Below are 17,417 nucleotides of genomic sequence, written 5' to 3' on the forward strand. Positions count from 1 at the left end.
GAATTGGGGGCGCCTGGGTGGCTCAGTTGGTTAAGCGTCTGCCTTCCGCTCAGGTCATGATCCCAGAACCCTGGGATCAAGTCCTGCATCGGGCTCCCTGCTCAGTGGGGAGTCTGCTTCTCTCTCTGCTGCTCCCCCTGCTTGTGCTCTCTCTGTCTCTGTCAAATAAATAAAATCTTTAAAAAAAATGAAAAAATAAAAAGCAGGATTGGGATTATATTCAATATGTAGTTTATATTGTGCTTTTCACCCCGAACAAAGGTATGGACTTCTTTATCAATATAGCCATTTTCCTTGTCGTTAACTGCTTCAAAGATATTCTTTTTGCAAATTTTCCAGCGAAGGGATTAGAGACACCGTTTTCCTACTAGTGGGACACTTAGGCTCTTCAAATATTGTACACCCCAAGCAGTAAATATTCTCATATGTAAATCTGTGCCTCTAATTTGGTCTGTTTCGCAGAAACAAAATGGCCAAATCAAAGGATGTAACAATATGGACTCAATAAGGGGAGAAATAATACTTGAATTACATCACGTTTATTATTTGTATTGAGTTTTTAAATGTTTTCCCCTTGCTTTGTTTTAAACTGTACTGTGAAGTGATTTTTAAATACCATTTTAGCTTTTCTGTTGTGTTACGACAGTCCCTTTGAGGAGCTATTCACATTATTTGTCTTGAGGATTTTGAGTCAGAGTAACCATGTCTATATAAACATGTCCAATTCAGCTGGACCATAAAATTCGATTAGCTGGTATTTGTCCAGTTTTATAGCCTGGGGGCAGAGCCCGGGAGAACCTACCCAACCTGCACGTGACTTGCCCGTGTCATCAAGACAGTGTTGGTGTCCATCTCTTGGCAGCGTTCAGCTCACCCTTAGATTATCTTGAAGCTTTTTTTTTTGCTTTTTTTTTTTTTTAAAGATTTTATTTATTTATTTAACACAGATAGAGACAGCCAGCGAGAGAGGGAACACAAGCAGGGGGAGTGGGAGAGGAAGCAGCAGGCTCAGAGCAGAGGAGCCTGATGCGGGGCTCGATCCCATAACGCCGGGATCACGCCCTGAGCCGAAGGCAGACGCTTAACCGCTGTGCCACCCAGGCGCCCCTGCTTTTTTTTTTTTTTTAAAGATGTTCTTACTTGAGAGAGAGAGAGCATGGGGGTGGGCAGAGGGGCAGAGAGACAGCACGACAACGTGGGTCTCTCTGGTCATGATCCCAGGGTACTGGGATCGAGCCCTGAGCCCTAGGCAGACGCTCAATGGACTGAGCCACCCAGGCGCCCCTGGAAGCCTTTAAAAGGAGTCACAGTGGTGAAGACGCTCCCTTAGGTTTCACCTGCTGTCTTTTCGCCTGAGGAAGAGACCTCACGGGTTTTGGTTGCTTTTCTTCCATGATAATGCCACCTTGGAAAGGCAGTGAAAGGGCGTGCGGAGGCCTGGGTATGGTGTCTGCATCTTCCCATTTCCCCAGTTCTCATACTTGGGTTTAATACTCACCCCCTTGGAGGCAGGCAGTTAGGGAACTTAGCATCAGTTCTCATTCTGTTTTACGGGCCCCTGCCTCCTCCCCCTCAGGAAAGAGAGTAAAGCACTCATCTTTATGGTGGTTATTCGTCTCCTGGACCTCCCACCCTGCAGACCGAGGCCGCTCGAGTTCCTGACCTGTTTCCCTGCTTTGTGTGACACACCAGACTGCTGACCACCTTTTCCACCTTTAGTCCACTCCACCCTTGGTTTCTGATGGCACTTCCTCCTTGATGGCCTCTAATCTCTGTCCGTATTCCGTCCTTTTTCAAATTCCTCTTCCTCGGGGTTCCAGACCTTTCTTACTTACATCATTACGTTCAGATGATCTCATAGATTTGCACAACTTCAGCTGCCTTCCCCTGACCTCATGGGCATCTTTCCGTTAGCACATGACCTTTGACGCCTTGCCCATTCCTACCTTGTCATGTGTCCTCCTCCTTGCCATTACTGCCCTGTACCTTTTTAATATCACGGTTCAAATTATGTGTCAGCTCTGCTCCAAAGCCTCCCATGGGCCCTTGGAGCCTTTAGAATTAGTGCAAAATTCCTTAAAAAAAGAAAAAAAAGCTTTAATGAGACACAATTCATATATTTCAATTGCCTCATTGAAAGCATAGATTGCAGTGGTTTGTAGTATATTCACAGAATTGTACCACCACCCCAATGAATTTTTAGAACATCTTGGTTCTCTCCTAAAGAACCCCCAAACCTGTTAGCAGTGAGCTATACTGGATGGAGTGTGCCCGTGTCTGCCTCCAGATGTGTCTACCACTGGATGAGCCCCCAAGGCCAAAGAATAATAGCTAAGTGTATCCCTGGGTGCACAGTGTAATTAACACAGAGCAAGAACGTGGCAAATATTTGTTGAATGAACCATGAAGATTAGGGAAAAACACCTTTGCTGTCCTCTGCCTGTTTGCAATATGGTAAACATTTTCCCATAATTTTTGCTTTGGGTGATGATCTCTTCCTCTAAAATCTTGATTTAACAAGAACAGGGACTGGAAGTAGTAACAGAAGAAAGTTTCCTGCATTGTATATTGACCTTAGGTCTGAGCTTTAGCCCCGCTTTCATACTGATGGATGACTTTCTTTGTAAATGCAGACGGATAGAGGCGGCTCTGTGTCACACACCCCGTCCTTGCTTACTCTTAGAAGTGGACATCAAAGGAGAACTGTCTGCCAAGAGAGTCGTCAACTTGGCCACCCGATGATCTCTTGCTCTGCCTTGTGGTTTTAACTCGTCCTTTAGGAGGGCTAGATGAGATGTGTCAGCGTCTCTACCAATGTCCTAAGAAGAAAAAAGTTTTAACAGCATTACACAGCCATATGTTTATCTTCGTAAATGTTATTTGGGGCCTGAAATTGGTAGCTAGTGACATTTCTTCCAGTCCAGCTCAGTGGAGCAGGTGTTGCTTGTGGTTTTGTTCGATCTTAGGCTTATAGGAAGGAAAGGACCTGGTAACACAGTTAAGTAAGGTCAGAATCAACAGACGTGCCCGTAAGTGGAACAGGTGTATTTCAGGGGTGGCACCAGATGATGGCCATGTGCTGTCCCCAACAGCTGGTGCCGAGAAATGAGGCATAACTGAGACCCCAGATCCCTGAGGTAGCCAGGGGCTCCTGGGAGAAAGTTCAGGGAAGGGGTGTGGGCTGCACCTGGGGACACACTATTTGGGCTGATACACATGCTTGGGAAGGCTGTAGACCAGTCATTTATTTATTTGACAGAGTAAGAGAGAGCAAGAGAGAGAGAGCACAAGCAGGGGGAGCGGGAGAGGGAGAAAGAGCCTCCCCGCTGAGCAAGGAGCCTGCTGCAGGGCTTGATCCCAGGATGCTGGGATCATGACCAGAGCTGAAGGCAGATGCTTAACTGACATTATGCTACCCAGGCGTCCCCAGACCAGTCATTTAATGAAGGCCACCAGTGCAGCCTCCAGAGTCTCTTATCTATAATCTGTACAGCCAGAACTCCCCAGGGCTGGGCTGGGGGTGGCAAGTGGGGGGAGGGGAGAAATGCAGAGCTGCCCTGTCCCCTTCTTAGTGTGTGGACTACAGAGGGACTGTTCCACCAGCAGTATTTCACACACACCAGACTCCCAGTATAATTGAGGCAATTTGTGAACCCCAGTTAAGAGTCCTCCAGGGAAGATGAAAGGTTAGGATGTGGCTTGCTCTGGGAATCAGATCACAGGCGTCAGGACAGGGAGCTCGCCACTCCGTTCCCTGGGGGCACTTAATGGCCTGTCTGGGTGTTCGCTGGAATATAAGAGGGAAGCCGGGTCAACAGAGAGGCTGAAGCTGATTTTTGTAACGCGGTCTGATTACTGGCTACGTTGCCTCCTTAACTTTGCTCGGTTTTGGCCTGACCGTGGTGCGCTGCGCCCCCTGGTGGCCAGGAGGCGCAACTAGGTGCCAGCCAGCATCCCCGTGCTCGGCTTTTTCTTGATACTTCTTCCTCACCCTTCTCTTGACTGCGCCCATCTGGTCCACCCCAGGGCTCTCTGCCCCCCCCCCCTAAGCAGTAATGAATAAGATCTGAGCTTCTCCGTTTGAAGAGAAGAGCAGTGGTAAAACCTTTCTTTTGTTGGCTTAGGGGAAAAGCCCCTGGTAATGAGGTGAGGCAGGCAAGGCAGGCGAGGCATGAAGTGATAAATAGGACAAGGATGAAAAGGAGAGGAAGTCAGGGGGCCTAAGTGGACTTACCCTCACAGAACATTGACATACGAAACCATGTCAAACTTGTAAGACTTGTTTATCACCTATCTTGTGTCTTTATAGGGAACATTCTAAAGTTTCAGGAAGAAAGAATTCGAGAATTCGAGGCTGCCTGACATTTTATTCGTGTTTATTGTAGGTTCTGACTGATTTCCATGTTGTGTGCTTGAATATTAGAGATTTGATAGTGTCTGTATTTTGGAATATGGCATAGTTTGATCTAAAAATTTAGTTAACTTGTACCATAAAATGAGCAACAGCAAACAAACCTATTGCTCCAGTTTTGGGGCTTTTTACAAGTCTCCTGGATTCAGCGTTGGAGACACAAAGTTTGCCTTGTAACACCTTCTCAAGGACTTGAAGAAATGGGACAGCGGAGATCAGCGGCCATCCCTCAGCCCACTGAGTGCAGCCCGTGTGTGTCCAACAGGTGGTGAAAATGTAAAATACTATAGGTGCTAAAAAGGGAACGGTGTTTTGCACCTCATCGGCCTTTACACAAACAAGGTATACAGAACGCGGTATAAAAAAAATTTGGTCGCAGAATGTAATGTCTGTTATTTGCTTTCAGTAATGCTAAAAGTTGAGACACGAGTAAATCCGCGCCAGGAATGAAGTAACGGTTCAGATAACATGTTGCTGACTCTGGGTTATTCATCCCAGCAAGTTTGAAACCCTCCCCGGGTCTCTCTGCAGAGCCTCGGTGACCATGAACGGAGACCAGCTCCGGGGAGGGCTCCTCTTCTTTAAAATGAAACACATGACTCGGGCGGTGCCAAGTCCCGGTGCGCAGGGGGCGGGGCCCGGCCCGCCGCTGGGTGGGCGGCCGGGGGTGGGTCCGCCTATAATTAGCCGGGGAAATGCAGCCTCCCTCCCTTTTTGCTGCGGCTCCGAAGGCACGTTTAATTCTCCCTAATCCTCCGAGGGTGGCTTGGCGCGTACTTGCGTACGTGTTTCTGATCACAGCCAGACTGCACGGGGTTGGCAGGACCCCGTGCCGCTTCAGCCAGCCGCCGAAGGAGGGAGAGGGCCAGCTGTTGTTCTCATCTGGAGGTGTGCTAGTCACTATGCTGGGGATCCTCACAATCACAGGTAAGGCAGGTGCCGAGCTGCTGTGTTCCGCCTTCGTGGCACGTGGAGTAAGTGCTTTCTTCCCTCAACCTGCACTGGGGTGGAGAGCTTCGAGGTCCGTGGCTGAACACACCGATGGGCATTCATTTCTGTGTTTGCTGACTTTCCAGTCACAAGAGCATTCTCTCTTTGGCTCAGTAAGATCCCAACACACCCAGCGTTTTCTTTCTGGCTACACAGGAATCTTCCTTCCTGTACTTAGGGGAGACCTTGAGTGTATTTGGGGCGCTTGGGGGGGAGCAGAACAGCAACAATTGAAGAGATATCGGTTAGATTAGGGTGAATTTGAAAATAGGTTGTGAAAGCCTAATCACTGGTTGTAGTCCTAAAAAAGTAAATTCCTGTTTATTTTGTAAAGGCATTTTGACCTGCTTATTAGAAACTTTCAGTGAAGGTGCACTTGGTGATTTAGGGGACTACAGTGTTAGCTCTGGTTTAAATGGCGGTTTTAATGAACACATAGTATAAAGTTGATGGCTAGAAGGTAGCAGCATTTAGGTACTTACAGCAAAAATGTATGTTTTTAAAGCATGCTTTCTAGAAATCTGGCTGTAAGTATGAATTATAATATTTAATTCGTATGTCTAGCAAATGACTTACATATATCAGACTTGTAGAAAGTGCTGACAGCTCTTCTAACTTGATATTTGGTCGTTTATGCAGTTGTGCTGTAGCCTGACTCCTTAGCAACCTGCCTGCCTGTTTTCTCCTCTCTTTGCCACTTAAGCATAAACGCCCATTGGCTAATTTATATTTCTAAGACCTGCTCTTTTCTAATTGTTTGAGATCCCTGCTCATCAAATCTATATCTTTTCTTAAAAATGCTGTATGGAATTTCTAGATTTCACATTTTTCTCAGTATAATGGCTTCTGCAAAGCCTGGTTCTTCTGTGGAATTTTAAATGAATGTGAAAGTTTAGCAAAACTAAAAATATCTCTCACTTCCTATAGATTAGCTTGTTTACTTTGAGATTTCCTTAGAATTCCTTCCCTCCGTTAATGCCATAAGCCTTTCTTCCATTTGTATAGCACAAATGTTTATGAGATAACTAGAGTTTATTATTAAATAGACTGTACAAAATAAATTAAAACCAAAATGTTTCATTTTTTCTAGATCATTACTTTTTCTCTGAGTGAAACATAGCCGTGCCAAACCCTGAGAGAGGCTGCCTGAGAGCGTGGTTTGTGGGGTGCCGTGGCTGGGGAGGGGGGCTTCTATGATTATAACTTTCTTCTTGGTGCTTTTTGCGTATAGCATGATCTTTATTATATTCACTCCCCGATTGGTTTATCACATGCTGAGTTTCTTATGGGAAAGGAAGGTGTTTCTTTTTCGATGTAATTAAGAGGTAACAAAGTTGGGATACTTGCGGGGCTTTCAGAAATTGGTCAGATCATCCCAGTGGACTGACGAATGAATGGAAACAGTCGGAAGGATGGTCTCAGTAAGGCAACTTCAAGTAACTAGGTCTGTTGCTTTCTGAGTTTCTCTTCTATTACAATGCTGGTATGGAGGACGGGTAAAATTTGGTACTTTTTCCTGGTAATAAGAAAGTGCACAGAAATTCTTACCTCCAGATTTTTTTGTAGTGAACCAAGGGAGTTTGAACTGTCATTTCTTTCCCCTTCTGCAAGTTCTGCTGATAAGGAAGATTTATAATGACTAGTCTTTAGTTGGTCAGAACCTTGAAAAGCAACAAAGGCTTTTGAAAATGGCATTAAGTATTAAATACCAGATTACTCAACTAAATAATGTGTGAAAGAGGGTTACTCTAGTCCTCTTCAAGTGTTAACGTTATGCGTGGAGCATTTAAATTTCACAGTGAACAGGAAGGGATCAGACTGATAATATTTTTGTACTTAGGAATGAGTTTCCTTTTCTGAAAGGGAAAAGCTGTCACTGTTACTCCTCACCACCCCCTTGCTCCAGACCAGTGAAATGAAGGCAGCAGAACTTGAATTATGAAATGATGGCGTATTCTCATAGGAACTTGGTCCTTCTTGACATCTAACTTCACATCTCATGAGCAATACTTAGCTTACAACTGGAAAGTAGGCAGCGCGTGGGTGGCACAGTGGGTTAAGCATCTGCCTTTGGCTCAGGTCATGATCCCAGGGTCCTGGATCCCCAGGGCCAAACAGGGAGCCCTCTTCTTCCTCTCCCTCTGTTGCACCGCCTGCTTGCGCGCTCGCTCTTCTGTGTCTCTCTGACAAATAAATAAATCTTAAACAAACAAACAAACAAACAAAAACAAAGCATGAGCACCTGGCTGGCTTGGTCAGAATAGCATGGAACTCTTGATCTCCAGAGTCCTGAGTTCGAGCCCCATGCTGGGTGTAGAGATTACGTAAATAAATTTTTTTTTTTTAAGATTTTATTTTTTATCTGACAGGGAGAGAGAAAGCCGGTGAGAGAGGGAACACAAGCAGGGGGAGTGGGAGAGGAAGGAAGCAGGCTCCCAGCAGAGGAGCCTGATGTGGGGCTCGATCCCAGGACCCTGGGATCACACCCTGAGCCGAAGGCAGGTGCTTAACGGCTGAGCCACCCAGGCGCCCCCATAAATAATTTTTTTTTTTTAAAAAACTAGAAAATAAGTGATCAGATATGATGATGGAAGTGTTATCTTCCCCACCAACCCGTTAATGGTATGCCAGGAAAAAAATGCTTATTGAAGTTTGAAAGATTCTTTGAAAATACCTACCCTATTTTTTCTAACTCACATACTTTTTTGAGGCTTAACCGTGGAGTATCATGGGGAATTAGGGGAGCGTGACACTTTGTCTCTAAAATAAACTGGGGAAGGAAGAGTCCCCCAACGTTCATGCAAGTTCCAGATTTATAATGCCTTTCTCTGTGCAAATCTTTTTACAAGATTAAAAAAAAAATCCTCTGCATGGCTGCTGCTGTCTGCCAAGGAGGCAGGTTAGTTGTTTAGAGACGTGTGAGACATTGCAATGAGTCTCACACCTGCGAGAGTAATAACTACCACCATTCTCACTATTCCGTACAATAATCCTGCAGAAAGTGGATTTTTAAAGATGACAACTCCGTTGGTGTTCCACAGCTACTAAGAAGCACAGCTGTAGAGTACTTTGTAAAGAATATTAATATTGCTCTAATGGTGTCCCTGTTTTGTATGCCTGCCCAGATGTACAAGGGACCATTCAGCACCACTCTTGAGGCTGGGACAAGCGGGGACCGTCACCTGTACCCCTCCTACATGGGGTCCTGCTTCTCTGAGTTTTCATCCCAGTTAAATGTCTCCCCTTTGAGGTTTTGTGGTTAATGAGCATTACAACATGGGGAATTGGGTGTGTAGGATATAAGGGATGGATTTAGAATGTAGAGAATTTCTGGAAAAAATCCAGGCCAATGCTGCAGATTGTAGGAGAACGTTAACCAGATCCAGATGTCAGCAGCAAGCAGGCCTGATGTGCCTGCAGAACAGGGCGCACTGGTTGCTCTAAACTTAAGAAATTAATGTTGTAGCTTTTACAATATTGCACTTTTTCTCTGAAAACTGTCGCTGTGCGGCGGGAATTTGAGAGCTACGTTTGGATAAAAGCGTTACAATTTTGCGATATATAATATGACCTATTTCTTGTCTTTTTTTTCTTTTAAACATCTGAAGTAGAAATAAGTTATACTTTTTATGTCTTAAGTATTTGGAAGAGAGCAGACCTTGTAGGTTTTGGACCTGCAACTGTTTTTCGCATATGTGGAGCTGGGGGGGGCGTGGCTTGTGTGGAACACAGCTTCCGTGAGAGTCCTCTGACTTTTTTTGGGGGGGGGGGGATCATGTGTCTTTTGTAACTTGGGAAGTAGGGGGATGATGACAGTTTCATAAGGAAAATGGAAATTTGCCCATGCACCTTAGAGATCTCTTATGATTGATTTTGTAAATTGAGATGGACTAACAGGACATTTATCTGGAGATTAAACAGAGTTACTGGAAAGTAACACCTAAAAGCTTTCGTGGTGCTCTACCAAAGTAGGATTTCTATGCCATAAATGATTTCAAGTTTCGTCTTTGAGACATCATTAAAAATACTTTTCATGTATTCTCACATTTACTTGACTTCATTAATATTCCACAGTCCATACATTTTTGTTCTTGATTTTTGACCTTGAAAGGTCTAAATCCCCCATGAGTGGTACTGTGTGTCAGAAAGGCCTACTCTAAAATCACTTGTTTCTGGGGAAGGACCTTTTGGGGTACCAAGAAAGTGCATCCCGGAATCAGTGATGCTTAAATGATCAAGCCTTTTGATTGTCCTCTTCCCATGCAATCCGACACATCTAAGGCAGATAATACTAGATGGAACTGATACGTTGAAAACTATAGCAGACAAGGTAAATTTACTAATGAAGCATTTCTGAGTCTGGTTGTGAATGGATTCTACTGAGCGAATCTGGGTAGGTGAACACCGGCCTGTGTTTCCTGCAAGATACTATTATCACCAGGCTTCTGTCTCTCCCCTGCTGCCTTCACTCCCAGCAGCAACCCTCCCAAACCGGGCCAGCAGGTTTGCTTACCGGGCTCTGATCTTTAACTCCTTCAGAACCAGCATGCTGACAGCACATAAAAATGCCTGGAAAAAGGTTTCTGTTAACCACAAGCTAGAACAGGGAAGGGAATGAGGATGGTCTTTCTGGAGTCCTCCCCCTTGTGGCAGCACCTGGGAAATGTACTATGTACTGCTGACCTGGAAAAGCAGGGGACGGAGTTCAACCCAAAAAGAAGGGCTGTGGCCCTGTTGGACCCACACTTGGTCCACAATGGGATAATGTGGTGCAAATAATGAACGGGGGGGGGGGGGAGCCAACTCAGGATGTCTGTGCCCCGAGTTTTCCCTTAGTATCGATGTTGGGGATCAGAGGTACACACAGGTACAATATGGCATTCACCTATAGAGAATTTGAAAAGGCGACTAAGCTGTATGGATTGGTAGGTTTTTGAATGGTTTTCTGGTCCTGGTCTAGGATTGGATGTGCACGGCTTCCAGCTTGGCGGAGTTGAAAACTGTTCAATACTGCCCTCTTCTGTTCAGACACTTGCTCAGGGGTTTGGGCAGTGATTTCTACACCTGAATGCTTACTGCACAGCATGGTGGTGAAAAATTGGACTAATAAATTATTTACCAATAAGGAGGGCGTAAAAATAAATTTTTCGGCCATTATATCATAATTTTGAAAACCCTTGAATAACTTAGTTAGCCAGGAGAAAACATTCTGAGTTATTAATAGTGATCATCTCCGGACACTGTCTATAGGCATGTCGTTCCCAGTTTTCCGAATTTGAAAATCTCCTGCACTTTATACAGATCATTTTCTAATTGGTAAAAAAATGATTAAAATTAAGTTGCTCCATTCTGAAGAAGACAGTGAAGAAAAAAAAAACATCATAGAGTTTTTGTTTTATCTTACAACCAACAGATACTTCCTAACAAGCCCTAGCAGGAAGTACTAAAGGTGACCTATGTTTTAGGCAAAGACACTAAGAACAGAAACTTCAGGAAATTGGCCCAAGAGCTCCGTGCTAGATGTGGTGCAGCAGAAATTTAAAACAAAATCTGTCTCCAGAACTTCCACTCTTTTAATTTCTCCCATTCCCGAATTTGGGAGACAGTAGTTTTTCTATTAATACATTGATAAAACATATTATGGCCCGTGATGTGAGGTTAAGATGGTCTTTTAGAACCATCACCCTCTCCACTTTTGTTTTCTGTATTTTTATTAGTTGTCTGCACCTGTTTATTCTTCTGAGTGTTTTTTAATTGAAGTGTAACTACAATGTTATATTAGTTTTTATTAGTTTCAGGTGTACAACATAGTGATTAACAACTCTGTACATTACTTAATGCTCACCACGATGGTGTAGTCACCATCTACCACCATAGATTTCCTGTGATGTACATTTAATCTTCATGATTGTTTAATAACTGGAATTTTATACCTCTTTAATCACCTTTATAGCTATTTCACAACATCCCTAGGTACTTCTTTTAAACAATCACTTCAAACTTACAGAAAGTCGCAAAAATAAAAACAATACAGGAAGCATCTATATACCGTTTGTCTAGATCCATGTATTGTTAGCGTTGTACTTCAATTGCTTCATTATTTACTTTTTCTCTATGTTGGAAAACAAAACCAAACCAAAAACCAGCCTATGGGTTCCTGTTATCTCTTATATAGGCAGGAGATAGAAATTTGTCTGAAGCTTTTGAGGATAAGTTATCCACATCATTTATTCCTTAATACGTAAGTGTATCTCCTAAGAAGAGATGTATTCTCTCTTATAACCGTGATACAGTATGTGTCCTATATTTACATCATTACAGCAGTTGTATATAATCTGTCATCCTTATTCCAATTTTGTAGCTAATTTAACGATGTCCATTCTAGCATTTCTTACTTTGCATCGTGAGATCCATCTGTGGGGCCGGTATTAATGTGTTACATTCTTTGGCTTCATTGTTAATCTGGAACATTTCTGTAGTCTTTTTGTGTTTTAAGACATTGACACGTTTGAAGCATTTAGCTCTCCTCTCTCCATTTCCACTGCATTCCTTTGTGTTTATTTTCTCCTTTTTCACTTTAGGTTATGCATTCTTAGCTACAGATGCTGCTGTGTCGTTGTCAAGGTTTTACACACAGTGTGCAACTGGCCCTAACGTGGGTTGATGTTAAGTTTTTGCTGGTTTTGCCACCCTTACAGCTAGTAAGCATGTAAATATCCTGCCCACTCTCTCCCATCCCCCACTTCGCACCCATAGATCTTGCCTTATCCAGTTTTCACCATAATGGTTGCAAAATGGTGGTCGAGTGATCCTTTGACTCTGTGAGTACGTGGGTAGGATATACATGTTCTTTCTTCTTTTTAAATAGCATGACTATAACCATCAAAAACAGCTTTTTAATCCTGAAATAGAAGTGCTGTTTACGTCAGACGTAATAGCAGTTTTTCCATTTAAGAATGGGAGTTGACATGTCTCAATACTTTCTCTTGTCATGAGTGGCCGTTACAAATTATAAAATGTTGGGGCGCCTGGGTGGCTCAGTTGGTTAAGTGTCTGCCTTCAGCTCAGGTCATGATCCCAGGGTCCTGGGATTGAGTCCCGTCTCAGGCTCCCTGCTCAGTGAGGAGCCAGCTTCTCCCTCTGCCTGCTGCTCCCCCTGCTTGTGCTCTCTGTCAAATATATACATAAAATATTTTTTAAGATTATAAAAATGTAATTTATGGAAAATAAGCATTTTAACACTTTGAAAGTATATGGAATTAATTTTTCTTTTAAAAAGACAAACTGTGTTTTGTTCGTATTTAATGCTCCCCCTCCAGCTTTGGTCCAGCAGAGATGCCACACCCCTACCATATGACACTGGCCAAGTCATGTGACCATTTTAAAAAATAGACCGTATTTTTTAGAGCAGTGTTAGGTTCATAGCAAAAATTAGTGGAAAGTACAGAGAGTTCCTGTATGCTCCCTGCCCTCCCCCCCGCACAGGCATAGCGTCTCCCACAGTCAAATCTCACACCAGAGTGGGACGTTTGTTACAGTCGGTGAAGCTACATTGCCACATCGTTATCGCCTAAAGTCCATAGTTGATATTAGGGTTTGCTCTTGGTGTCGTACATTCTGTGGGCTTTGAACAAATGATACAATAGTCACATGTATCTACCCTTAGAGTATCATAGTGTATAGTTGGCCTTGAACAGTCATGGGGTTAGGGGCCTAAGAGCTGAAAATCCAAATAGAGGGTTTGACTGCTGCAAAACTTACCATACTATTAGCCAGCTGTTGACTAGAAGGGTTACTGATAATACAAGTAGTTGACTAACATATTTTGCATGCTATATATATATGATCCACTCTATTCTTACAATAAAAGTGAGCTAGAAAAAGAAAATGCTATTAAGGAAATCATAAGAGAAAATACATTTACAGTATTGTGCTGTATTTATTGAAAAAATCCATGTATAAGGGGCCCTGCATAGTTCAAACCCATGTTGTTCAAGGGATAACTATAGTTTTGTTATATGAAGTCTTATGTGCTCTGCCTCTTCATCCTTCCCTCCCCCAACCCTGGGCAGTACTGATTTTTTTTTTTTAAATTGTCCCTGTCGTTTTGCATGTTCCAGAATGTCCTATGATTGGAATCATACAGTGTGTAATCTTTTCAGATTGGCTTCTTTCACTCAGTGATAATGCATTTAAGGTTCTTCTGTATCTTTTCATGGCTTTGCTAGCTCATTTCTTTTTAGCGCTGAATAATGTTATATTTTCTGGATGTACCATAGTTTATTCATCCATTCATATAATGAACATCTTGGTTGCTTCCAAGTGTGTGCAATTATGAAAAAAGCTATAAACATCCATCTGTCGGTTTTTGTGTAGACATGTTTTCAGCTCATTTGGGTTAAGTACCAAGGAGCAGGGTTGCTATATCATGGTAAGAAAATGTTTAGTTTTACGGAAAACTGTCAAACTGTCTTTGAAAGTGGTTGTACCATTTTGCAATAACCACATAACCATTTTTGAAGTCCCGTTTCTTCGCCAGTTGGAAGGACAAGGTGAATTCTTCCTTCAAGCCCAAAGGCGTTGTGACCCTAAATGATAGCTTTGTAATGAAAACATGCACGAGGTCCACAGTTCTTGTTTTTAAACTCAGGAAGTTAAAAGTTCTTACAACCAAACCAACCCATACCTAATGTGCCGCATCCTTCTATCCCTTCTGCCATCACTATGCATTGCGATTTCGGAGTCTACCACCTAATAGCTCAGATCAGAGAGGCAGCTCAGGAATCCAACAGTATTGAGGTCTAGCAGTTTGCCAGTCATTTAGCCATGATGATTTTCAGGCTTTGAGTGTGCTTGTGTTTGAAGAGACCCATTGGGGTGATGCGCAGGACCCCCCAGGGCGCTTTCCTTGCAGGCTTGTGAGGCCAGAGCACCGGGCCGCTGGGCCACGAGGAGGCTATGCCCTCTGTGACGCACGCGGTGGCCTCCAGGGGGCGCCCTCGTCAGCGGCCTCAGTGTCCATTCCGCCATGGGGCAGCTGGGAGAAGCAGCTTGGGCCTCCCGGGCCCCTGTAGCGCTTCTCTGCCGGCTGGCGGCGAGCGATGCCCTGGTGGAGTAACCTTTGCTGTGAGTAGCGCGGCCCCCAGTGGCAGCGGCGGTTCGCCCGGGGACACGGCGGGCGGGTCGGTTTTGAGGGCCACCCCAGCACCCAGAAGGTGGTTCTGACAATACTAGCTTCTAGGATTATTTAGGTCACTAGAGACTGTAGACCCGTTGGTTGACCAGTTAGGATTTAAAATTTTCATGTGATCCTATATCCCCTTTTAAAGAAATGTGTTCAGCCCATATACCGCTCTGTATAGAGACGATCTCAGTATTGGTAGGTCCGATGGAGCTGTCGGTAGCTGTTTTGTTCCTCCAGTTGGCAGCTGTTCATTTTTGTCTCTCTAGTTGTGACTGCAAACATTCCAATCATCCCAGAATTTAAGAAAAAGTGTTTCAGATTGAAACAGATTTTGGAGCGTGGAGGAAAAAGAGGGAGGAAAATAGTGTAACACCTGCTTTCTCCACTATGTTAGCAAAATGTCTGCATTTTCCAATGAATTTTAGAAAGGTTACTTAATGAGTGTTTTTCTCTCATGCATGCTGGAAGGAAATGTAATTTATATTTACGTACATTTTTAGTAAAATTGTACTAGAATGGAGTTTATTATTGGGGTTTGACTTTTTTCTCTAGTGTATTTTCAATGCTATTGTACACCTTTTTAAAAAAGCCACATCTCAGGGTGTCTGGGTGGCTCAGTTGGTTAAGCGTCTGCCTTCGGCTGGGATCATGATCCCAGGGTCCTGGGATCCAGCCCCGAGTTGGGCTCTCTGCTCAGGGGGTAGCCTGTTTCTCCCTCTGCCTGCTGCTTCCCCTGCTTGTGCTCTCTCTCTCCCCTCCCTCTCCCTGTCAAATAAATAAATAAATATCTTTAAAAAAAAAAAAAAGTCACGTCTCCTGTGTTACATTAACAAGGTTTGGGTAAAGTTTTTTTCATGAATGTAGTTTTGTAATTGGGGAAATTAACAAAAATCTTAAAAATTATTTATTGTAGAGTGAGCGAGAGAGCCAGGGGAAGGCTAAGGGGAGAGACAGTGAGAATCTCAAGTGGACTCTGTGAGCCCATGAGGACCATGTTTTGTATGTATTTGCAAATATATCTGTATTTCATATATTTATGGATATATTCTAAGTATTGGTATGGATACTGTATATAATTATTAAACTTCATTTTATGCTGTGGGCATTAAGTATATTGCTATAATTTTATTAAGACCTTTTCTGTGTCCATTTTAATTGACTTAGAGAAAATAAGAAAATTCACAGAAGCAAAACTAAAACATATCACAGGGGCACCTGGGTAGCTCAGTTCGTTGGGCATCCGACTCTTGATTTCACCTCAGGTCATGATCTCAGGGATTTAGCCTCGAGTTGGGCTCTGTGTTCTGTGGGGAGTTGGCTTGAGATCTTTCTCTTTCCCTCTGCCCTTCCCCCCACTCTGTGCTCACTCACTCACTCTCTCTCAAATAAATAAACGAATCTTTAAAAAAGTATTAATTTTTTTAAAAAAATCACATTTCTGTCCCCCAGAGATCATGTGAGGGGTATGTGTGTGCCAGGGGCAGGGTAGGGGGTGGTAGAGGGCGGGTTAAATCAAAATGGAATCATACTGTATATACTGTTTGATAACCTGCTTTTTTTTAAGTTAAATTTCAACTTTTTCCTTTCAGTAAAAGTTCATCTCATCTAATCCTAAATCATAATCACATTTCTCCAAGAAAAGCCAAAAATGTCCTTTGGCTAGTTTGCCCTAACTAATAACCAGTCTAGGGCCATGCGTAGTATGTCTTATTGTTATGCTTCTTAAATTTATTAGTTTAGCACAGTATCTCCCTCCCTTTATTGAATCACATTGATTTCCGTTTTTAAACCCTCAGTGATTTTTTTCTTTTTCTTTCTTTTTTTTTTTTTTTTAATTTCAAAACTATAGAGGGCGCCTGGGTGGCTCAGTCGGTTAAGCGGGCTGCCTTCTGCTCAGGTCATTATCCCGGACTCTCAGGATCAAAACCTGCATAGCTCCCTGCTCAGTGGGGAGTCTGCTTCTCCCCCTGCTTGTGCTTTCCTCTCTCTCTCTCTCTTAAATAAATACATAAAAAATCTTTTTAAAAATTTCAAAACTATAGACAAATATAATACACAGCCACATATGCTCGACCTGAGTTACTGAGATTCTAGCACATTCTCTCTCCTGCCCACCCCCACCCTCAGTCTCTCTCCTTAAACTATTTGAAAGTTACTTGCTGACAGTCTGCTTGGGTTTTTGTTTGATTTTTGTCCACTGTGACATTGACGTATCCGGCCAAGCTAGTTGTCGTACAGAATATCCTTCATTGATTGATCTGATTGTTTCCTCACAGTTAGATTCCATTAAGCATAGTTGGCAGGAGTACGGTACGTGATTTACTGGCCTTCCAGGGCCTCACGTCAGAATGCGCAATGATAGTTTCGTTCCATTACTGGGGATGTTAAGTTTAAGGCAGTACTTGCCAGGTTTTTCCACTGTAAAGGAAGTTTTTCCTTTGATCTGTGTGTCGATACTCTAAAATATAGGTTTCCTAACAACCTTTCACCCAATGGTAGTAGCATTTCTGGATTTTTGACTGAATAAGTTACTACGAAGGTATTGGTAAAGAGCAGTTTTCTTAATGTGATGACAAACAGCCAGCGAGACTTTTTCAAGTGAGATGACCAGTTAAGCAATCGCAGATGAGACAGTTTCCTTGCTCTGCGTTCAAGTCCTTTCTCCTCTGACTCCTGTCTTTTTTGTTTGTTTCTGAATGGCTGATTTTAATGGTGATACGACTAGTTCCAAATTTATTTAGTCACACCCACATTCAAAAGAGTAAAACTTACTGTAACCACGCTTGCCAAGAAACAGTGTTGCATATTATTTTATATTTAACATAATCAGAA

At 43.2% G+C, this 17,417-nt stretch overlaps 1 protein-coding gene across 2 annotated transcripts in view; it reads left to right on the forward strand.

The window, feature by feature from the left end:
- Window positions 1-17,417, forward strand: part of AKAP12 (A-kinase anchoring protein 12) — a 93,165-nt gene that overhangs the window by 67,569 nt on the left and 8,179 nt on the right. Inside the window, exon 1 of one of the 2 annotated variants that reach the window (XM_045805350.2) lies at window positions 5,113-5,338. The exons of the other annotated variant lie outside the window; for it this stretch is intronic. Coding sequence (XP_045661306.2) covers window positions 5,314-5,338 — 25 coding nt within the window. The 5' untranslated portion in view covers window positions 5,113-5,313. Of the gene's footprint in view, window positions 1-5,112; window positions 5,339-17,417 lie in introns of those variants that run through there. 2 annotated transcript variants of the gene reach the window in all.

The sequence above is a fragment of the Ursus americanus genome, chromosome 11 (assembly GCF_024610735.1).
Source record: "Ursus americanus isolate L20-20 chromosome 11, mUrsAme1.1.p, whole genome shotgun sequence".
NCBI lineage: Eukaryota > Metazoa > Chordata > Mammalia > Carnivora > Ursidae > Ursus > Ursus americanus.